The following is a 24,264-nucleotide window of genomic DNA, read 5'->3' on the forward strand; positions in this document are numbered from 1 at the left end:
TTAAACACTTGACTGTGTGAAAGTGAAGCGTCAAAGGAGGAGAAAATTTATTAAAATCATGCTTACTCCTGCAATGTTTGGGACATTATATAGGAATCTGCGACCTGCTTATAAACAGGCCCAGCTGTTGTGTGGCTTCAGAAACGCACAGACTACATGGAGATCTGCAGCCACTTTCACCTTACAAGAGGACTGTCTGGGTGAGTTGACATCTTGCAACCCAATTATCACTTTAAAGTGTTATTTCACTTTATTAACACATCACTCCTCTGAATATTCATTGACCAGTGCTTAACTATGGAGGCACACCGATGCATTTTAACTACGTGTGGCTTCGGGATCACTGTCGCTCTGCTTCTTCATACAACGCCAAGACTAACCAGAGAAACCTGGACACTGCAAGTATAGACCTCAACATTCGCCCTGATAATACAACAGTGGAGGATGGACATCTCGTCCTAACCTGTAAGTTAATTTTTTAAAGTGCAGGATTATTAAACTGAATGTGTGCAAAGTAAAGGATGAGTTGCTGCAGCAGTCAGTGTTAAAGGTACATTCAGTTGTCTGCACATCTGCACATGACTCAGTGATAAACTCATTACACACGGCTTGGATTACTAACTGGGCAAAGCTGACAGCTGTCCCTGGATAACCAGATTCATTGACAAGTGGTGATCATTTGAATAATTGCACGTTTGTTTCAGAAGTATCAAAATATCAATTAAAGTAGGTTGTACATTATTGCATAATCTTGTTGACAGATCATGTGTCAGAGTCTGTATTTTGTGCTCTTGTGGTGCATATTCTTTGCAAGAGTCAAAGTCAAATACACACTGAAAACCTGAAGCCTGGTAGCACCTCATCATAGGAGTGCTGGTTGGTACTTTGTGTCTCTGTGCATACAGTAATGATGTAGTCATGTATAGTCTGCTGTGTGCACAATACTTGGTCATCTACAAGTTTTTCTCTCAGGACTTTTAACAATTAACAGCAATTAATTATGAGCTACATAGTTTCCAAATGTAGTCAGAAACTGGCCTCTGAAATTACTCTGGCTTGCGTGTTAGTTTTATATATTGTTATGCTCTATGTCACAAGAAAGTTATGAATGGATTGAACAAAGAACCTTACAGTTTCAGGCTGAAAGGCCAGATATATAAACATTATTTATTTTTTTGCACTTGACAACCAAAGTCATTATTTGAATGCAGTCAGATTTAGGCTAATATATGTGTTTTTAAAACCCTTGTATCAGCCAGTGACACAAGTTTAATCATTTACTTCTATTGAACCAATAAACTGCATCCAGGGATTATGTGTAAGTACATTTTCTTGTAACAAGACATCATTCATTTGAAGTCTCATTTTTTAAATTTCTAGTTCAGCACTTAAACATAATACATACAAAGGGTAATATACTGTAGCTGTGAATGCCAATAATTAAAGCACATTTTATTGCACATGACATGTGACACACACACACAAGATGAGGTGGACTTTTCCCTTTTGTCATGTTTTATTGTTGAAAGATTGACTTGTGTCGAAAGGTGTAGTCAGGTAATGAAATAACACTCGACTGTGTCAGTTTTATACCATAAAACGTGATGAAAGGCCATTATGTAACCTGGAGTTGGGAATTGCAACATATGTAACATACTGGAACAGTAAAAACAAAAAAAAGAAGAGACAGAAAATATATTGGATGCTTATTTAATGTATTCTGTGGAGAAATGAAAGCTACCAGTTCTCAGACACAATAAAGGAGACATGTAAACATCAAGGCCTCAAGCTTACATTTTGGTGTTATTGTGTCCAGTACAGCTGGTGAGCACATTTTACTCTAGAAACTTCTAACACCACCCAAGAAGTTTCTTAGCTAAAAGGCAGATAGGACTGGTTCTGCACAGGATGCAGAACAGATGATTGATTTCTGTGGAAGTGGACCTGCTCCCTGTGTATATATAAAAGGCTCATTCTAAGGTAATGAAAACACAGTTCTTATTTTCATTATAAACCAATTAAACGTGCAATTACGTGCTCATGAATATTATATTACATTTCTGCCAAGTCCGTTCAGCCAGATGCCACTAAATGCTACAGACTGCACCTTTAATCTCTGTGACCCCTCATTCCAGCTTGGGGCAGATCTGACATGACCAATAAGACTGCTGGATAATTCAGGTTTTAAAATAGAGAGCAGGAGGATACCATCGCTGCAAGCTTTTAATAATGATTTCTCCCTGTAGGATTCTCCAGCTTTTTAATACATTTTTTTTTACAAAGGATGAACTGTCACAGTGTTTTTATGTACACACTAGAGTGACACTGTATGTTACATAAGCTGACAAATGAGGACCCACCAGCCCCCAAGACAGTTGATGATGCACATGCTGCTGTGGGCGTACTGGTAATTATGGCTCTCCCTGTTAGTGGTGCATATCCAAGGTCAGTCGAGTCTGAGCGTGCACATTCTATGCATGAACAGTTTTCAATGTGCAAGTGCAGCCCTACACAAGTAGCACATCTAGTTACTAAAAGAAGGTTTGTTTCACCCCATCCCTGAGATCACATTGATTCAGCATGGGAAGGTGGTAGATCAGGGCAATTCTCATTCAGACGGTGTTGTATTAGCCATCAATGACTTGTTTTGGCTTAACACTCAATCTCAGTGGTGCAGGGGCCTTCATAAATACTCATGTTGCACACAAATCAGTCCCATCCACTCATTTATTGCATGCATATATAGATGCATACATATTATACAGGGCAAGCATATATGAGTTTCAGTTCTTTAGAAGCTGATGTGTTGCAGAACAGTAGTTATTTAGTTATTCTGAGTTTGAAGTTTACTTGAATCCAGCTGTTGGATATGTAATGCATGCTAGTTATTGCTAATATTGAACAAATTAAGTTAGATTTTGATAATATAAGTCAAATCACAACCTCGATGCCCCCAAATATGCTTTAACCTGTCAATCAGAATTGATGAAGACAAGTTGAAATCATGTCCACCATAATATTAAATGCACTTTCCACAGGTTCTACTAAGTAACAATATTTTTCTTTCTCTTCTTCCCAGGGCCTGGTGGTCATGTATCAAAGTATAGCCTGGGGTGGCTGGCTGAGAACAGCTATGAAAGAAAGAAGCAGGTCAGCGTACAGCCACGCATCCTTTGGAATTCAGACATTTATACAAAAGCAAACATAGCCTCTGCCAAATGGGACAAGTTCATGAGCTGCGACGACGAAGTAAAGAAGTTTCTACAGAACTATCTCCTGTACGGAATCGCTTTTGTCGACGGTGTGCCAGCTACAGTTGAGGCCACAGAGGCAGTTACCCAGAGAGTCAGTCTTATCAGGTGAGAAGTGCTTCTGTTGGCCTCTGTCTCATTAATGATAAACATACACAGCTGTTCTGCATTCACTGGCAATACAGGGTATGATCAGACTTGTCTACTTATTCCTAATCCACTGATATCTTTTGTGTGTTACTCATCCAAAAGAGAGACTACATATGGACGAATGTGGTGCTTCACTTCAGACTTTTCCAGAGGAGACACTGCCTACAGCCAGCTGGCCCTGGACCGTCACACTGACACCTCATACTTTCAGGAACCTTGTGGGTAAGTATTGGAGGTGGGCTTTCAAAACACCCCCAAATCAACTGAAGAGACAATGTTACACTGAAATAGTGCACAGATTTTCCATTGTTTTCTTTTTATTGAGCGGTTTTCATTTTTTATGTGCCCTGACCTAAACCTAAGAAATGTAATATTGTTTATAACTGTTCCAACCTGTAGCAACTTGTGCAATAGTTTGTTCATTTCATTCAATCTTTTTCTTGATTCTGCTTTCATACTGATTGTTTTGATGCAGAATTCAGGTTTTCCACTGTCTCAAACATGAGGGAACTGGGGGAAGGACTCTACTTGTGGATGGGTTCTACGCTGCTGAGAAGTTACGTCAGCAGTCACCGGAAAAATTTGAGTTGCTCGCCCGCACGCCCATCAGGCATGAATACATCGAAAACACAGACAACCACCGGAACCACATGACAGGCGTCGGCCCCCTGGTCAACATCTATCCTTGGAACAATGAAGTTTACATGATCCGGTATGTCAGTGCTTTTAAATTTTGAATGATGTTTTAGTTACTCATGTCATAATGAATAAGTGATTAGATCTGGTTGAATAATGTTCTCAGAAGGAGTTTGAGTGGAGGTCAGGCTGTGGAGGGGTGATAGAAAAAATTTAAAGATCTCCTCCAGGCATTTTTTAAAACATAAAAATACTTTCTTGTGTCCTACTTCACTAAAAAGCTCATTCTAACTGTGCTAGAAGCTTCACGTCTCCACATCAAACTTGTGTGAGATGTATTCAGGACCAGGGTTGGCCCAAGACTCGTTGTGATGTCACAAAATCATGCTCATACATATCTTCAACTACAAGATAACAGAGCATACCTTTAGAAGTGAAAACATCTTCTAAGTGTAAAACTCATTTTTGAGAAGAGGGGAACATTGAAGATAAGCATTCTTCTGATGATCTGAACCCAACTAATCTCATTTTTTCCCTTAAAATTACTTTTAAGTGTGATAAAATATTTTCCTCATTTTACATAAATTATTTTAACCCAAGAAATTGATTTTTAAACTTGTTGCCTGCTTGCATCCGATATGAAACTCTATGTGTCTTGTGTATCATTATGTACACTTTTCACTGTAATTCATCATATCATATTTGGATTCTTGGCAAGAAATTAAACTAAAGTCAAAGGAACGAGGGAACTTACTGAGAGTTTAAGGAATTTTTTAAGGGTACAGTAAAATATTTCTAGTTGATATTTTAGTTTAAGAAATTAACTCAATTTTCTTTTTTAAACAGATACAACAACTATGACCGATCAGTGATCAACACAATCCCTCATGATGCTCTTCAGCGCTGGTACGTGGCACATCGAGAGTATACCACAGAACTGAGGCGGCCAGAGAACGAACTGTGGGTGAAACTGACTCCAGGAAAAGTAAGAGGGTTACACTTTTTAAAGGGAATGCCAGAAAATAATAAGTATTAATGCTCAATGAATAAACAGCTTTAGGATAACTGAAAAGTAAACACAGTGTAATTCAGTGTAATCTAAGGATTTTACCTTCTCTTGTCCTCATGAGGTGATTTTCATTGACAACTGGCGTGTCATGCATGGGAGGGAAGCTTTCACCGGTTTGAGGCAGCTCTGTGGATGCTATCTGACCAGAGATGACGTCCTCAGCACCGCGCGCTGCTTCGATCTGCAGGCATAACCCTGAACAAGAAGGTCCTTTCACTTGTGTGCCTTATGAGTCAGCACTTCAGGTTTAAACTATTGGTTTAAATCTCAGATGCAATGAAAGTCCCAGTTTCACTCCTGCTGCATATTATGCCTCACTCATTTGTTTCATTTTTGTAAAATGATGTATAATTTTAATACTTTATCTAAGATTACACAGTATGAAAGATTCCTGAATTGCACTTTAAACGATTGAATGTATAAATCCCCAAACAGCCTGCTGTCATTGAGCTCATACAATCATGATCACATGAAATGATTTAATGGAATTGACCAAAATGCATAAAGAAGTCACATTAAACCTCAAACAGTATGGATATTGAGTTAAATACTGAACATGTAGGACTTCATAGCAGAACACTATGGAGCAATAAAAAGCTCCATCGTGAGAACCCAAAGTCCAAGAGTTCAAGTGACACCAGTTATGTTTTACACTAGTGAGGTGTGTGTGAACAGCATGTGTGTGTACCTCTGGGTCTAACTATAAACAGATGCACTATGTCTGTGGTACAATGTTGGTTGTGACTTTACATCAGCAGGACACTGAAAACAGACAAATTAGGTTGGTAAAAATCTATTTAAAGATCATGTGCAAACTGTATAAGACTGGTGAAAATGAAGGTGTTTCCATAGTGACATTAAGCAGCTCTGTAATATTTCTCTGTGAAAGGAAACATATTGAAATGCTGTCTTCACACTCGCCAAATATTCATCAATTTGTAGACACTAGCTTTACTTTGGCAGAGGGTACACCGGGTGCTTTGCTTTAAATTTATGGATTTGGTCGTGCCAAAGAAAGAGCCGTCTAATATTTGCTTTTATTAATGGGGAAATAAATAAGGTGGCCTTGAATCTGTAGTACAAAATGACCGTAATTTATGTGCAGCTGTTAATAGAGTTGGAGATCAAAACCAATGACCCAGTGATTTCTGGTTTAGACTTTTTGCTACTGGTATGAAATGGATCAAGTTGTCATCGGTGCTATCCTAACCTTTTAAAAGTTGATATTGAATTAGGTGAAAAGGTGGAATCTGAAGACACAGGAAAGTGGACTCATATTTTTGGACCGTACTGTATGTAAATGTGTATTCTTGATATGTAAAAGTAGGATCTCAGTCAAACAAACTGTGGGCTAGATTAGAAGTAAACTTTTATCTTAAAGGAGAATCTGTGGTGAAAGACTTATCTGACACTGAGGTCACATTTTTTCTATTAATCTAAAGGTCACACAGATCTCTGCTGGTTTCTCCTCCTGTGAGCAGTGAAACACCTCTGCTGTACAGTTGAATGGTGAGTAGTGAGTGTCGAGCCAAGAAGACTGAGTTAGAGAATCCAAACCTGAAGACTAGATATAACTGCTGGTGCTACATGTGTGAAAATATGGAGACCGCTGAGTAATACAAGGACTGAAATGTTTATTTCAAGAGATCCTATATGGATTGTAACATGAAAACATGCTTGAGTTTGAGTGTGAGGCTCCAACTTAAGTCTGCTGCTGCCTAGATGATTGATATTCAAAGTGTCAAACTGGAAGAACAACACAAATCAACAACTGAGAAAAACATCATTTAATCATGATCTGCAAATTGCTTCAATCTTGTAGTCATACTTCATCCACATCTGCTTGACAGTTCTTATTATTAAAAACGATTGATTAAAGACTGATTTGGTATTCCTTCTGTCTGTAATAGCCAATAGAAAAATTATTTGGTTTTCTGTTTTAGCTGTAATATTTAAGATACTTTGTTATTTTCTTAATTGAGTTTTGACACAATAATGTCTCTCTATAAAAAACAAGCATAAAAAACATAACTGTAAAAGACAAAACACATTATTATAACCCCCAGTCTTAAGACAGCATTGATCAGTTTATCACATTGATGCTTTTGTATGATGCAAACTCTGCTAGTGTTATTAAACATAACATCATGTAGTGATTCTTAAAATAAATTCAGATATTGGTTGTGATGCACTGTATGTCTAAGACCGAATGAGTCATCAATATGCACTGATTGTCACACTTACTATGAAATGGTAAAACAAATGAATGAAATCACTAGGAACAAACTAAAAACATGCTTTCTGTGGCCTGGCACCAAGAGAAAATCTGAGCTGATGCTGAGCAAAATAACTTTTTGATTCAGAACACATGTAACAAAACACGAACATGAGCTTCATCATATCGATTAAATCTGAGAATGACGTATCTCGTAGCCTGAACATCCTAGACATCCTGGACATCCTGTTTTTCAGATCTGTCACGTCATTCCAGTTGTTTTCACCAGGCCTTTTTTTAGGCTTGTGGCTCATCTGCCTCAGAATGAAGGTTGCTGGCCCTGGTTGTCATAGCAACGTTGTCTGAGGCTTCCTGAGCCCGATGAGAGCTCCTCCTAGTGGACAGAGAGAGAGTTGATGTTACACCCTTCAATTACAAATGACATGATGAACTGTAGCACTGAGATCCTCACTTATTCTCGTTGGCTTCTGACACCTTGACTGCTTTGTATTTGTGCTTCTTTACGGTGTGAGCGATGAACCACACGACCAGGATGATCAGGAGACATCCAAGCAATGCGCCAATCACTGCACCAGCAATCACCCCGTCTCCTGCGTCTGTACAAGCACAAGTTTTCATATCCATCAATGAAAACTCTTTAGTATCTTAGCACACGTACCTTTGTTTTTGCACAGATATTTTCAAAAGTAAAAGTAAATGTGAACATACCAGGATTCAGCTCGATAGTGCAAGATGCAAATCCCACCACATTTGAAGCATTGCACCGGTACTCCCCAAACTGAAACTCGGATATATTTCTGATTTCCAGTTTTCCAGTGTCAGTTGCTGAGGAAACAAGTGCACACGTGTTGCATAAAAAATAAATGTGCACATATTTATATCACAAGCAGTAGCTACTCACTTCTTGCCATTATAGGCCTCCTGGTCTTTGTTTCATCCAGTCTGATCCAGGAGTATGTCGGCTTCGGGTTGCCATCTTCACTGTGGCAGGTCAGAGTGACCAGGTGACCTGCTTCCACATCACCGTGGACAGCACAATAAGGAACAGAGGGTCTCTCTGACAGAACACAAGGAAAATTAAGTGTTATCGGGTTATTTATAGTCAGTCTTACATTTACTTGACATTAATATTACTTATTATGCAGCACATGCACCATCTGTAGAGACCATTGACATTTTTCAAAGCATTTCAGCAAAAGCGTCAGGCTGAAATAATCGTTTCTAGTATGGAACATTTACATTTCAAAAACTACTACACTCGTGAGTCAAATAAACACGCTGTTGAAAAATGAATTCTGTAATGAAAGACAGGATCATTTTATACAGTATATGTTGCTGTAATAGGAGGTCATTATTATTTTAAAGCTAACAAGACTTCTTATTCACAAGTCATAATCAAATCAGAGAAAAAGGTAACGTGTGAAACAAAAAAAGTGTTGTTGATCAAACATGTGTCTCATCATTAGTCATCATTAGGCAGGAAGTGTGTTGGGAGCATCCTTACAAGTCTCTGTTCCTGAGTTGAAACTGAATCCATACTGTATATGTTGTGGTGCCTGCAGTGCCTACATCATCAATAGACTTTTCAGTTTTGATATGACTGTTCTGCTAAAACATCTTAACAGCTGTTTTCACATGATCTAAACATTGATTAGGAACATAAATATTACCATGTGAAAGTAAGTGATGAAAAACATCTTTGATCCCATGATAATTAGCATGAGAACAGCCATACATATTCATACACTGCTTATTCATACATCACATTCAGTGTATAAGAAGTGTCCTGCAAACATTTTCATATGAAGTACGAGAAGTGTGGTTAGCATGCAGCAGATGCTGATATATATTCTGTATGCAGTACAAGGATGCAGTCACAGTCCTACTCTAATTTCCAACACTGACAATGAGGAGACTGCTGCAGTAACCATGGAAACTACTGAGGATACTGAGGCCTGCGAGGTTGTCCTGGTAACTCGGTGAATGAGAGGATTCAAACTAAATGTAATTCCCTAATCACACTATTCAGGGCCACTATTTTAATAGATGTGTTAATGTTACAACACTGATAATAGGTACTGTAATCTCAGATATGGGAAGAGAACCAAAATATTTCATTGAAATATGTGGATTTCAGACTAGAATTTGTGTTCAAAAGGTGACAAAAAGAGGGAACATAAAATAATAGCTCACTTAGAAGTGACTAAAATTGCTCCTTTTGTAAATGAAAAATAGTAGGAAGGGTGAAATGACAAATTGGGAAGCAGATAGGTTACTGTGATATACTTGAAATGTTAACAAAATAACTTTTATTATTATATATTACAAATAAAAACTCCTCAGTTATATGATTTTCATTCTCAGAGTCCACAAAGTTCAAAGAGACTGCTGGTGTGTTTTGGCTCTCCTTTTCCAGGTAGCCACACCCTTACAAGCAGGAGACAAAATGGTGGAAGCACCAGCAGGAGCTTCAGATTAGGCCTTTTTCACCACCAGCACCAACAGGAGCTTCAGATTAGGCCTTTTTTACCGGCAGTACCAGCAGCTCATGGTGTGTGGTGTCAGACTATACCCATGTTCAGGTGTGAACACTACTCCAAAAGCAGAACATTCTAGCACCATTAAAAAAAAATCAGCTACTTCTACTTGCTTCCTCTCATAATGCAAATATTCAAGCGATAGGGCTAGTGGGTGTGATACTGCTAATGGGTGTGGTCCAGTAGTATGACGTCCACAACCTCACTCATTGTACTCTCTACTTCTCCTGAAGTAACGGCCAATGAGTAAATAAACTCACAGCAGTGAAGTTTGAATTTTCAATAATGAAAGCTCCTTTTTTCTTGAAGGTGTTTAACTTGTTATATAGATATATCAACTAAACTTACCAAGAACATTCACAATAATATTGGCCTGAGACTGTCCAGTCACATCAGGGAAGTTGTGAATCTCACAGGAGTAGACTCCAGAATCAGATAGCTGCATGTTGCTTATTATTATTGAGGCGTTATGGGATGAGCCAGGATCAGAGGGAGGATGAAATCGGTCGCTGTAAGAATCTGAAATGATAGTCTTTCCTCCTTGATAGTAATACACCTGAAAGCCAACACAAAGAGATCAGCACAATGAAAACATGTTACAAATTAAACTATTGTTAAACCATGTCTCTATAATCTACAATGATTCAAAGTTGGCTAATTAAATTCATAGATGCAGAAACTCAGTTTCACATTGGAGTTGTGCTCACCTCAGACTGTGAGGTCAATTCAGGTACATTTTATTCAGTCCTGCTAGGTACCATCTACCTTTTTTTTTGATGAAACTGGACTAAAGACAGGCAGCTGCAGTTGATTAAATTGGCAATGCAGAACCAGATTTTTCATTTATCCTTCAAAAACAGTGGAACTAAACAGTAATAAATATTCTTGTTAAATCAAGTTTTCCTAAGGGCCTGAATGAGTTATGTTTAGTGTAATTACACTTATTGGTATATATATGTATATATATATATATATATATACATATATATATGATATTTTATGTAAAGACTAATTATGGACTAATATGACTAATTATTGTACTCTGCAATGGTTGAGTGTTTTTTAAAATAAAATATGTTTTAATCTGACCTCTCCGTCACAAGTAAAGTTGTCTCAGCAGGTGTGTCTCCTAACAGTTTGTCAAGATCATGCTGCTTTTTGAAAAAGGGAGTTAACGTGTGCGTGCATGTGTGCGTGGAGGTCCAGCCAGTGTAAATTAATCTGTGTTCTTTCAGTAATTTCGCCCAAAATGACATAAATGCCTGTCAACATGTATTTTGGTGAGGAACTTTAATTTTGACCTCTATGGTGGTGAAGCACACAAGCTTGAAAGAAACACAGAATAACCAATGTCTTTCTGCTTTGTACAATCATTAAGCAAACACAGCAAGCTCCTGGACAAACTTTGAAGAAAACAGATCACTTTTGTGCTTGATCAGTTTAATTTGAATTATTCTGATTGGGCACATTTGATCAAATTTGCTTCATTTTGTGCAAAACTTGGATGTGAGCAGCAGTGTGTATCTACCTGTTGTGAAGCCGTCATGGAAGCCGATGAAACAAAATCCCACTGGATGGTAAGGCCGGTGGTGGTGGATTCAGTGGACACAAAGTAGCACTGGAGAAGGAGACTTCCTCCCTTCGTAACATTGACATGTTTGTGTGGAGTTGTGACCGTGATCAGCTCAACGTATCCTACAAAACAACAAATTAATCAGGTTTCAGGCATCCAAAACCACACATTCTTCACTAAAGAGCACCAAGTAATTCAAAAACTCCTTAAAACACAGAATAACAAGAGTTTAAAAAAAAAGAAAAAGAAAAAGAAAAGTAGTTACCTATTATGCTTATAAGCACCAACAAGCGCAGCATGGAGCACATCTTCACAAAACGTTGGAGCACACTCACAGAACTGAACTTCACTGCTGAGTCCTTAACTCTTACAAGCAGCAGTGGCAAAGTGCCTGAAACGTTACAATATCATAGGTATGGTTTCATTATGCTTGGTAATGGACTGATACTGTGCATGTTGATAACAATGTTTGCATATCCATGTTTGCCAGACTGGGTGTGTATACCCTGTTGTTTTTCAAAAACCACCGATTTAGCAGTTAATAATTTTGGGTAGTGGCAGATGAAAATTAGATTTTTATTCTCACACATATACAAATAACTCAGAATGAATACAGTATACATTTAAAAAAAATGAAAAAGAAAAGTAAAAGAAGACAAGGCAGCCTGTAGTGTGTTTCAGGTTGTTGACTTACTATGGCAGGTTAGGGGCGCAGTATGTTGTGACACTGATGGCTAATTCATTTTTTAGTGCTTTGGCAGTAGTTTAGCTACAGCTCATCACTCCGTCCTCCTTGCCTTGTAAGTCATTCTCGGTCAGGGCTTCTGGCAAAGGAATTAATGTAATTTAATCTCCACCTGGCCTTTATCACTTGCCTCAAGGAAGTGTAAGCCAAAGCACTGCAACATGCTGCTTATCACTGGGGAGTTCACTCCCTGGTGCTGCACACTTAATAAAGGCAGTTTCACCTTTGTCGTTTTCTCTCGCACAGTGTAGAACACAGTGCTGACAGAGAGAGACAGTGAATCACGCATGATTAATTGTCTATAATTAGCAGAAGCTGACATAAGTGATTAACAATGTGAAAAATGTTGATCAGGGGTGACTGAAGAGGTGAGGGAGGGAGGCTGTGGATAATGTGGGAGGTAGAGGCAGGCGTGTGGAGCTCATTATCCTGAACACACTTGATAGGTTGGGAAGTTAGACGACCCCAGAGTCTCAAAACTTTATCGGAACATGTGTTGGCAGGTTTGTGTTTCGGTGTAGTGTACAGCGCCAAAATAAGAGACAAATAAATGAACTCAAAAATATGACTCACGTCCAACTTATCAGCAACCGAGAAAACCGAGAAACATTTATGAAGAATCAACGTCCCCCATGAGAGTAAATAAGAAATAAATGGGGGGATGAATGAATTTTGCATTTGAATAAAATAAATAAAAAATGATAAAAAATCATTAATAATGGATTAGTTAAGTGCGTAGTTAAATTTTGGAACCGAGATTCATGCATTCTGGCGTAAGTTGTTCATCAGATCCAGAAAAAAATGAGCAAATACTCTGTTGTGTAACTTCCTCATCATGTCCTTCAATAGTATCTCTTTATTATTATATGTAAAGAGGACTAAGAGTCTATACAGCCATGCCAGCAGCTCTGTGAGGCTGTACATACTGACATTAATGATACTAATGATACAGTATGGTAGAGGAATAATTTCTGTTCCAAATTATTATTATTATTTTTTTGCTGAATCAGTTTTTTTGCTTCTTCCTGGCATCCTTAACAATTTGTGCATATCTTGAAAATGCTGATTTAGTTGTTTTTGCTGTCATTTCAGCATCTTATTGTCATTTCATTGGTTTTAGGACATCTGCAGCTGAAAATGAGCCAGTTGGAGAATTCTGGTATCTACAGAAATTTTGATTAATGTCTCAGACATTAATCAAAATTTCTGTAGATCCTCTGGGATCATGGATTTCTATACAAAATGTCATGGCAGCCTATCTAATAATGAGGATTTGCAGTTTTAAAATGTTATATTGTTGACTTTACTGTATATGATTGATTAACCATATGTATTCCTAATTATATTCCAATCACACTAATGACTCTTCAGATATTACTTTGAATGTGTGTGGAAAGCCGATGACAAATCCACTCTCCTGCATGCTCCTGAGAGTGGTCTCATGTGGTGAAATGAAAGTTTCTGGTCCTGGAACTGTGTACTAATCACACTTACAGCAGCAGGTTTCAATGTAATACCTCCACACAGACTTATTCATCCACCCACTCCAACCAGTGTTTCCGTGTCAGCAGACTGAGAGGAGGTGTGAATCAGAGCTTTGGCTCAGACTGGGCGAGTACACATTTAAGGTGTGGTGTTGTTTTTCCTCTTTTTTTTCCTCTATGTGACAGACCTGTCTGATGATTGCTTTGACATTACGACAACAACAAGTATTAATCCATGAATGATTTTATTAATCTATTTATCCATTTACTGTATTTGGTAGCAGTTTGATTGAGATACTGTGGCTGCTGTTGCTTTTAAAGGGGATGCAGTTCAGATGTAGGCCAGCAGATGACAGGCCAGGCTGTTAGATGTTGAGTGTTTCTGTGTGTGCGCATGCATGCGTCTGTGCTGGTGTATGTGTGTGTTTGTGTGTGTGTGTGTTGAGGCAGCCGATGGCACTAGAGACAGGAGCGCCACACTCCGGCTTTGGCAGGCCTCACTCCTCCCCACTCTCCTCTCCTGCTCTCAATAGCCTTGGGAAAAATAAATAAATAAATATAGAAATAAATAAATAAATATATACATGTATATATATACATATATATATATATATACATAGGCCAGACATTTAGCATGACTTTACTTACTGTCCCTACAGCTACCAACCACCACTTATAAAAATAGTGATGGTATAGAACCTAATTATATGCAAGAATAAGATCACGGTGGTGAAAACAGTAGTGTGAAACATCATCTGACTCGTGCAGAAGAAAGGGTCTCCTTTGCATTAGTTTTTTTTGTTCTTCTTGGCACTAAAAGCAAATGCAGTGACACTGAACCATCATCTCGCATTGCCATCAAATGCAAGCATGAAACACTGCTTTCACAAAGATTGACACAATTGCGCAAATAAACCTGCAAAAAAACAAAAGAAAAGCAAGCAGGGCGCTGACAGTCAGAGGCAACATCTCCTGATGTTTTTGTCATCTCTGAAACTGTTATCGGCGTAGGTGACCTATCACAAATCGTCTAAGGAAGAAAGCATGAAACAAGGGGTAGAGGAGGGGTGTAAGTTCACATCAACAAACAGTCTCCAGTAATAGATAGCCTGTCTGTCAATGTCGTATTTTAACTCTAACTTTCATAAAGTGCTGGCAGTAAAAAAGGAGCAAGCACACACAGTTGACCCTTACTGGTGTAGAGAAACATTATGTTCCCATATCTATTTTGTCTAATAGCATTCTTGATCATCTGAAATCTGTCCTGTGACTGTCTTCATTCCAGGGGAAAATGCCAAAATAAATTGAGAAGGAGGCTGTTGAGATTTGCCAGAAAAGTATCATTTAATGTGTTTGACTCGTGATCTTATCCAAATTTTTACTTTTGTACAAAGCAAACTAATGTTGTGAAGTGATGATTCTTGCAGTGCTCTCTCTATCTCTAAGATAAAATAATGAAGATTTCAACATTTTAAAATTAGATCTTCAGTGTTGATTGATGTTCATGGCAAATGTGGAATGCCACCTATCCACCTATCTCATACAATTCATTGTTAAAGTAGTGAAATCTGACTTTGACACTGATGGTATTGTATTATACAAACCTTCTTACTATACATTCATATTACAGAAACAGAGAGTTAAAATCTCCTCTGGCACGTAGTATACAGTATGTGCCAGAGAAATACACTATGTGCATTGTATATAAGTCCATAATCTCACCTTTAACTGCCCCACCGACACCATCCCTTTTTTGCTATATCCTAGGATTTTTCGAAATGATGCCCCTGGGGGGTGGATTTAGTGGTTCAGCGGTGGTCACATTGCATAAAAGATATGTGTCTTAATATTTTATTAGACACATTATGTTTCCACTCTTTGTCTCTTCACTCGCTTTTCAACCCCCAAACAAGAACTCCATGGCAACACAGAGGAACATCCTGTAAAAGGAAAATAGATGGACACACCGGGCTACAAGAGGAGCATGGCTTGACATTTTATCATGTCAAAAAAAGCTGCGCCTTTACTCGAAGAACTTGAGATTTTTGTTTTGGGTTTGAACTCCCAACAGAAATAACTATTTATTAGCTGAATAATTGATTATTTTATTGCGTATTATCTATCCATCCAGCCAGTCCAATAAAATAATTGCTCACAGTAAATCCTTTGGGAGATGTATATCTTTGCCCTGAATCCAAAAAGTCACTGTGATTTATGTTTCTGTTAACATGAGCTGTGCTTGAAATACTGGATTCATTTAAGGTATTGCATGACTGTGGCAATCACAACTGTAATATTAAAAGCTCTACATCAGTTTCTTTTCATAAGAACAAATGTTCCAATCATGTTCCATTGAAAGTAAAACTGTAGGTCAACATTAATGCATTACTTACAATCAGTGAAGACAATTTATTAAAAAATATGTCAGAGGCAGAAAGCACAAGCAGCCATTCTGAGTCTCACAACCAAAGCATCTGCTACGTTTTGACCACTTTCTGTTTTTTTTCCCCCACAGAGGAACAGCCATCAATTTCTGACCCATGTTAATGCACCCTTTCAATATTTTATGTTTTTATATGGAGTGCTGACAATAGAACACGGAAATGGAAAGCACATTTTGCTGAGCTACTTCAACGGCTCTGTATCCATGTTCTTAACAGAGCTGTGCTCTCCAATGCAGAAAGAGCCAATCTGCAGAGAGAGAGAGAGAGAGAGATGAAAATACAAGCAAACCATGCTGAGCATTATTATGTTTATCTTTCACCCACAGCAGTATTTTCTGTACACGTTTTTCTGCTGTTGTGTTTTTTTAAGGTAAATATACAGTAAATTGTAATTGTAAGTTGTGAAGGGTATGATTTGATCTTGATATAACAAAAGTGATTTCTATACATCACTTCATATGACACGTATTATTTATACACCTCAGCTCCTCTAAATGTGAACTCACTCAGCAGAACAACAGCAGCAGCAAATCAGCTGAGACACAGTAAGTTTAAACACAGCAATGAAGCACAAGGTGAAAGTTGAGGCCACAGATCTTAAGGTAAAGGATATGTGGTCTGATTTGAATAAACGCCACTTCAGAGGTGAAAAGAAAAGCACAAATTTAATAGTAATGTTTTGTTTTTTTGGTGTATGTTTCTTCAGAAGACATGGGCTAAACTTTATACTTAAATGAAGTAGAAGTCGATCTATTTCATCACTTAACTTTCTTCATTCAAGCAGACTCTACTTAGTTAAATCACTGTGATCAGCTCACATGATTTGTTTGTTATGGCGGTCCAAATAATAATTTGGGTTGAGGATGCATTAGTATTAATCTACAGCTTTATTATATCTATTGGTGATGCTGTAAACTTATATTTTAAACAAGCTGTTTCATCACATCACACTGATATGCACACATGTCAGTGAAATTGATTTTGTCAAAGTATTAACCAGGTCCCCAGGTTATATTTTTTCATTTGTTCATTGATCAATATTTGACCTCTGACCTGACATTAGTCTTGCTAATATGTGTAAATTCTGGTATTAACGGTGTTCTCCAATGCTCAACAAGAAGAGTAATTGTAGACACTGATCAATTGTTTGACAGCAGAGATTTTCAAATAATGACATTTTTAAAATTGTGCATGATCCAATTGCATTATATAGATAATATTCAGTATTACCCTTTAATACTTTTATATGATTTTAAGACTTGTAATATTGTTCCCTTTTCATTTAAAAAGAAATGTGTGAGAAATTAGTAATTTATCAGCTAGTTGTATTCCATTTTTTTCTGTCAATTGAGAAATAATCATAAAGTTATGTATGAATTTAATGCTACATCATTGTACTAAAAAACTGAAATCTGTGGAATAACATCAGGCTACATCTTCTGATGGACCGTCTTGTGTAAAATACATCAGTACATATGATGCACTGTATACTGGAAATTTAGAGAATGAATCTCTCTTAACTGTGCTGCTGCATGCCTTTTCTTGCCCCTATGCATTATTTATATTAAAACAGCCATGTCTCAAAAAAGAACGATATATAGAGCAGAAAAAAGGGGGAACTGGTGAAAAACAAGAGTGAGGTAGGCTGTAGCTATTATTTTAATGGTTGCTAGGTGGCTGTTTTGCATGTTGAAAGTTAGACATACAGCTGCGATCAAAAACCTTTTTTTCTTTTCTATTCTTTTCTTTTTTTAACCAAATCAAATTATACACCAACTATTACGCCTCTTAGTGATGGAAAAGATCTAGCAGAGTTTCTTGAAACCCCCTTTTTGACCACTTTAGATTATTTTTCCTATGTACCATTAACATTTTCACTCAAATCTGACTAAATACCTTCATCAAACAAATACTACAGTAAACTTTAGCAACATCTTACACTGACCAGGAATGACTAATAACTAATAATTAACTCATATAAGTTAACCCATTTTATCTTTTCTTTCTCAGTTGCATTCAACATTGTTTGGTGCCCATTTCCTTCCTAGATGATAATTCAACAGCCTCTGATTGGCCTTCTTTATGCAAAACTTTTTGCCATACATGCAGCGGGAAAAGCACAAGTGTAAATAATCAAATTAATGTCGGCTGAATACCATTTCACTGGTTCGATTTCAAGGCCCCAGTATCCTGCATGCCGGATAACTGTTAAGGCTTACTGGGAATCTTGAATAGAATAGAGCCATTGATAATGTGATTAGTAACACCTGTGCTCTTCCTACTATAACAAGTTAAAATGTCTGCAGTGGAGAAGGCCTGTTGGCTGGCTGCATGGTTAAACTGACAGAAACAAACAGATTCAAGTTCAAGTGGTATACTGTACCAACCAATCTCAAAATACTGAATATCAACATTTGCATTTAGTGTGATGTCACACTGAGGAGCGGCTCTGATTGGCTTGTTCAAACACTGCTAAAAAACATGTGAATCAGTATTGTTCAGACAGCATATTCAAGCAAAAGACCAGAAAAATCCTTTTTCCATACTGTGAAACTATATTTTATTAAACTCTAATAAATGGTGAGCATTATTATAATCATCAGTGGGGTTTTTTTGTTCTTATGATTATTTCTGCAGTTTTGGGATTTTTTTTCGTACAGTTGTTACAGGTGATAAGTACAGGAAACACAGGGGAAGAGAAGATGTTACACCCTAGTGTGACATGCAACAAAAGCTGAATGTGAACCAGATATGTTGCAGGTGTACATCTGAAATATGAGGCCATCATAACACTGTGCTTCCTTGGAAACAATGATTTTCTCCCAACAAATCCAAAAGGATGAAATTTCACAGTTTTTTTTTTTTTTTTAAGAACTGGATTTTTTAATTTTTAATTTTACACCAGTAATTGAATCAATGAGTATTTCAAATGCTTGTAAGTTTTTGTGAGTCAGGATTTCTAGGCCGTCAGTTTAGGGAATATAACACTCTCTAATTCAGTTTTATCTCTTATGCCTCGGATTGTATAATAAAATAATATTTCCACATCATAAGTGACTACCACAGACTCATTTGGACTTTCTACGGTAATAACATCAGTAAATTATGCATCACCATTCCCCAGACCAAAATCCTTTCTCGCTCTAAGTCCTAAATGCTGCACACCATGCTGTGTACGTGTCATTTGTATGCATGTGCGCCATACCATTTACACACCAGGCCTCGGGTCTTGCTCCTAATGACAGTGAAGTATTAGTGTCTGGGGATGTCACCGCTCAAAAATCATTAATGACGCCTGGAACTGATGACTTCTTAAAGCCATCGATGCACAGTTAACAACACGTGATGATTTTGGTTAACGACTTAAAGGCCCGATCAGGATTATCCTCTCATTGTATAAATTACAAATGCATTGATATTCACATATCATTTCATAGTTTGCCATGTTCAGTACATCCATCCATCCATTTACTAAACTGCTTATGCTGTTAACGGTTGCAAAGATGCTGGAATCCATCCCAGCATGCATTGGGGCGTGAGGCAGGGCTCACCCCCTGACATGTTGCCCGTCTATCACAGAGATGACACGCATGTAGACAGACACATTCACACTCACATTCACACCTACAGGCAATTTTGAGTCTCCAGTGGACCATGTCTTCAGTCCGTGGGAGGACAGTGCAGCACCCGGAGGACGTCCACACAGACACAAGCGTGCAAACTCCACAACAACAACAAGAAAAGGCTCCAAATCCACACAGAGTATAAAAAAGCTGAGAGTTTTGTGCTTGTCAGCTGTTACAGGCCTCTTTTTCCAGATGTATCTACAAACAGTTTTGATGTAAACAGATGTTAAACAGCATTAATAACTTGGTCATTTGACTCTGTAGGTTCATTTGGAATTGAGATTTTCCAGTTACTGTATTTGTTTTCATTTTTGATGGTGTGGCACACTTTTTGAGCCACAAATTGTGCTTTTAATCAGATTATTGTATCATTTCAGACTCAAATGTGGGACTGAGGTTACACGTGGAGCTCCCGACCCCCACCCCCCAAAACCAACAACACTCTGCTACGAATCTATAAAATCAATGAGCTTGTTTGGACTGCAATTCATTGTTTCCTAATGCTTCGAGGCATATGTGGAACATAATGTTTCAAATGTCTCGCTCTGGATCATTACGGTTCTCTCACCTCTGTTCTCTTCACCTTCACCGCCGAAAGATTGACTGTAGTTCAAGCTCAGAGTGCATCCTAAAAAACAAAACAACAAAACCCAACAAAAAATAAAACAAATGTGCTATTATATATAGCATCATGTCCTCAACTAGAGGACAAAAAGTCTCAGCAGAGAGTTTGCATGTGTGCTTTTAACATACCAAATTAATTGCTTTGCAGGCACAGACCTCAAACTTAACTTTTAAGTTTCAACTGCCCCAGAGCTATATTGTCCCAACCTATACTACATTGTTACTCATGTTATATTTGCCAACCATGTTTTTTTTTTTTTTTTTTAAAAAGACTATTTAATCATTCCTGAATTGAAAATGGGGCAAATATTACACTTGTCAGCAGGAGTCACTTTGCGTCTTTATTCAGGAAATAGGGTATGAAAGGAGGTATATTCTCATAAATGCGCAATGTTTTATAATCAAATTAAAAGAAGACACTCTTGATTTTTCTGAAATGTTGTTATCTGACTGTCTTCATACCCAACAGTCATCAAAAGCAAGACACCAACTAAGAGGTGCGAGCTCTGACAACAACCTGGAATAGCAATGGTAAATACCTGATTTTATCCTCTTGTTTTGCAACATTGTATGCTATTTACCTTTTGGGGACCAATATCTCAAAATAAATTAATAAAAAGTCAAAGGAAACAATGTTGTATATTAGTCCTCAAAGGGCAAATGAAAAGACATTAGCTTTCTTTACTGTATAAGCCTTTATTTGTAAAAAGTCTGTTGTTTGAATGATAACCCTTTTTATACCACATACTTGAACACCTTGTATTTGTAAAAAACACATTTTGTTCAAACACCTAAAAAAGCTGATTGACACTATAACATTAATTTGCACTGACAAAAAAAATACAACTTCATACTACACAAATGTTGATTCCATGAGTACTGATACTCCAAATGAAATCAAACACCTTATTAAACAACTGAATCAAATAAGCGCCCAATGTGAACAAAAACAATTACAGTACAAAAACCAAATGCATTTTTCTTCCAGTGCCAGTATATCAGATGAGTTACATTTCCTTCTTATGGTAAAACAACAACAACAGTAAGTATAACAATCCATAACAAATGCAACAAATACAATAAATCAGAAATGAACACAGAAATGAACAAAATCATTTACTAATTCATATTCGAAAAATAAATGGGCTGTTGGTTTTGTGGGTTTCTTTCTTTTTTGCCAATTTCTTTCTTTCTTTTTTTCTTTTTCTTTTTTAACAAAGTGTTGGAAAATCTTTCATACCTACTGGTTAAACATGAGATAGTCTCCCTGGTAGGCTCTTTCAAAGCGGGAGGTATACTGATGTGTAACTTGGGATCAGCACAGCTTCTGGCAAGTATCATCATACAGTAATCGACAACAGACCATAACCAGAGGCAACTTATTAAAGAGAAAATACAGGGAACACCCACTCAGTGTGCAATCACATGGCTTACGTTCAGATGCTACTGGTGAGCATCCTTTACATCCTTTGTAGTTGAAGGGCGATTGATGTTAATGCTTATGCTGAACCTGATAAAACTACAGCATGCACCTTGTGCATCTATTCCAAATTGCGTGATTTACAGTAAGTACATTTTTATAGAAGCACACATTCGCGATTCACACGAATCACACAATGTACGTTCTATGTTGACATTTTTCCTCCAGTTTTACGAACAGTTTGTTTCACAAGATTTATAGAGCTGGCTGTAAAACAAGTGCAATTTGAGCATGTAAACACTGGATCTTTCTTTTTCCTGGCTGTGGAGATGAATCTAATGTGTGTGTGGAGTAAAAATATATGAAAATAAACCTTTTAAAACTCAGGTCATGCAAATCAAAACCTACAAGGTATACAAAATAATGAATGCACCAACAAAAGTTCTTCCAACAGCGAGGAGTCTGTCAGCTCTGTTCTGGTGTTCGGTGGATGAAATTTTCTGGCGTGGTCGTGGTCCACTCTTTTCTTAGAGGTCAGCCTCTGGGCTATTAGTAACTGAGAACAGTTTTGTGTTCACAGGTTCAGCCCATTATCCATGTCTTTGTTTAATTCTGTCTGGGAGTGGTGTTAGTCCCAAATGAAATGCAGACTCAACAGCATTATTAGTAAGTTTTCCCAAATTAGATCCCAGCTGGTAATCACGACAGACATGTGAAATGTCATCTAATGTGATGCTTTTCAACAAACATTAAAAAGAGATTAAGGCCACCTCAGCTGACCAACGTTTTAAACTGCACTAAAATGGGTTTAATTCACTCATACAGAACTACAGGAACTTTGTGAAAGTGGGACGGCATGACATGAAATCCTATTTCTTAACTGTTGTGTAAAGAAGTGGAGGTTGTATAGCTTAAATGTTGATGGTAAAATTGTTTCCAGTGTGTGGTTCTGCATCAAGATCTCAGAAAGATCATCTGTTTCTTTTTAAAAATTCTTTTTAAACTTTATTCAGGCAACAATTTTCCATCAATACCCTAACATAGCTGAACATATTTACTTCCGGGAGCTAGCCTGCACAGACGTAGGCTTCTATTGTTGGCAAGTGAGCAGCTGCACTTGGACAATTGGCTAAGTGCCTTGCTCAGGGGCACACATGACTGTTTTGTTGAGGAACAGGAAAGAACATCCCACTCGCCTTCTTAAGGCAACCCTGCTCCTCTAGCCTCTATTAGCCATCTAGGCCATAATGCCCTTAAAATTCTTAGTGGATACATGGATGATTGAGTGATTTGTTGATGGTTGAGGTAAACGCTGCAGGTAAACTGTGCTTAAAACTCCCGCTAGGTTAGTTCAGATATGATAAAAGGGAAAGCCAAACTAGAGAATTTCATTCAAGACAGCACCATCCCATACGCTGACAGTGAACCAAGGCCTACAGTTTAAGGGAATCGGTGCATCTCCACCAGACACTCCTTCACTGTGAGAGGACTCTGTGGTTGATTTCTCCATTATTTTGTTCACACCATGTATTTCTTGTGTTTCATTTTTTTAGGTTTCATTTGCAGAAGTATGCCAATGCTAGAGAAGCTGTCCATGCCATAGGCAGTGAGGCTAGCTGGTATTACGAACTGCCATGTTTTTGTTCATGCATTAAGAACTAGTAAGTGAAAGATATCATATTTACAGTACAATTCACATGTAATTACACATATACACTAGAGGCAAGAAAATTCACATTGAAATCAGTTCAACACTTTTTTTTCTCCTCCTCTGCTCCTTGAACATATGTGTCAAAAGAAATGTATTTTTCTCTCTTGTAGAAGCAAATATCCTAAAAGTAAAGCATAGAACTTAAGATCCTCACAGCTTTTGGGATGAATGTGCTGATTTCATGTCTAGAAAGCAGGTAATACATGTTCTGAGTGAAATGAGTGGTGAATATAGTTACTGCGAGCATGCAAGGGCTGCTAATGTTCCTCCTCCGGATGTGTTTGGAGTTCATTAAAGATGCGCATTTATGATCTAAAAAACAAAAAACAAACAAAAAAACAACAAACAAACCAAAAAAAGTTAAATACCCGAACAGGAATTTTTGTAGTCTGAGAATAAACCAACCTGAATAAGAATTTGATACTTAAGTGCATTTCACTGGATCACTGAATAGATGGATTTGGCTTCTTTCTGGGTTGAACATGTTCCATCAGTTTAGTTCAAATAACACTTATGGTTGGCTTAAGTAACATATTTTTAACAAACAATATGTAGTGTTTTTGCACTGGAACAAACAGCATCCTCTGGCCTCGTAGTCTGACTCAACTCTTATTAGTAAAGATCCATCATATTGCCTTTGAACAGTTTGACAAGCTGTTAGTGTTGCAAACCAGGATGAAATGATATAATAAATAATAAATAAATAAAATGATGTCTATTAATTGTATGAACTTTATTTCATTATCCACTAACAATTA

General features: G+C 37.5%; 2 protein-coding genes across 2 annotated transcripts; one reads left to right on the forward strand and one right to left on the reverse strand.

The window, feature by feature from the left end:
- tmlhe (trimethyllysine hydroxylase, epsilon) lies at positions 1-5,752 on the forward strand. The gene is made up of 7 exons (XM_053331739.1): positions 1-200; positions 289-465; positions 3,080-3,359; positions 3,504-3,623; positions 3,877-4,113; positions 4,884-5,022; positions 5,168-5,752. The coding sequence occupies exons 1-7, from the start codon at positions 59-61 to the stop codon at positions 5,297-5,299; spliced, it is 1,227 nt and encodes a 408-aa protein (XP_053187714.1). The 5' UTR covers positions 1-58; the 3' UTR covers positions 5,300-5,752.
- Positions 5,753-7,618: 1,866 nt separating this feature from the next.
- LOC128371638 (V-set and immunoglobulin domain-containing protein 1-like) lies at positions 7,619-11,760 on the reverse strand. The gene is made up of 7 exons (XM_053332003.1): positions 11,718-11,760; positions 11,408-11,574; positions 10,228-10,435; positions 8,244-8,399; positions 8,051-8,167; positions 7,794-7,938; positions 7,619-7,715 (listed from the first exon to the last, which is right to left on the reverse strand). Exons 1-7 carry the CDS (start codon positions 11,758-11,760, stop codon positions 7,619-7,621), a joined length of 933 nt encoding a protein of 310 aa, XP_053187978.1.
- Between the last annotated feature and the right edge of the window lie 12,504 nt (positions 11,761-24,264).

The sequence above is a fragment of the Scomber japonicus genome, chromosome 13 (assembly GCF_027409825.1).
Source record: "Scomber japonicus isolate fScoJap1 chromosome 13, fScoJap1.pri, whole genome shotgun sequence".
Classification (NCBI taxonomy): Eukaryota; Metazoa; Chordata; class Actinopteri; order Scombriformes; family Scombridae; genus Scomber; species Scomber japonicus.

What these genes read in the sequence shown, in the direction of transcription:
- tmlhe (XM_053331739.1), top strand. Translation starts at nt 59, where the DNA reads ATGCTTACTCCTGCAATGTTTGGGACATTATATAGGAATCTGCGACCT. An exon ending in CTTACAAGAGGACTGTCTGG is followed by an intron (nt 201 to 288) that starts GTGAGTTGACAT and finishes TTCATTGACCAG; the next exon opens with TGCTTAACTATGGAGGCACA. An exon ending in AATGAAGTTTACATGATCCG is followed by an intron (nt 4,114 to 4,883) that starts GTATGTCAGTGC and finishes TTTTTTAAACAG; the next exon opens with ATACAACAACTATGACCGAT.
- LOC128371638 (XM_053332003.1), bottom strand. Translation starts at nt 11,760, where the DNA reads ATGTGCTCCATGCTGCGCTTGTTGGTGCTTATAAGCATAATAG. An exon ending in GAGGCCTATAATGGCAAGAA is followed by an intron (nt 8,168 to 8,243) that starts GTGAGTAGCTAC and finishes TTGTTTCCTCAG; the next exon opens with CAACTGACACTGGAAAACTG. An exon ending in CACTATCGAGCTGAATCCTG is followed by an intron (nt 7,939 to 8,050) that starts GTATGTTCACAT and finishes GTGCTTGTACAG; the next exon opens with ACGCAGGAGACGGGGTGATT.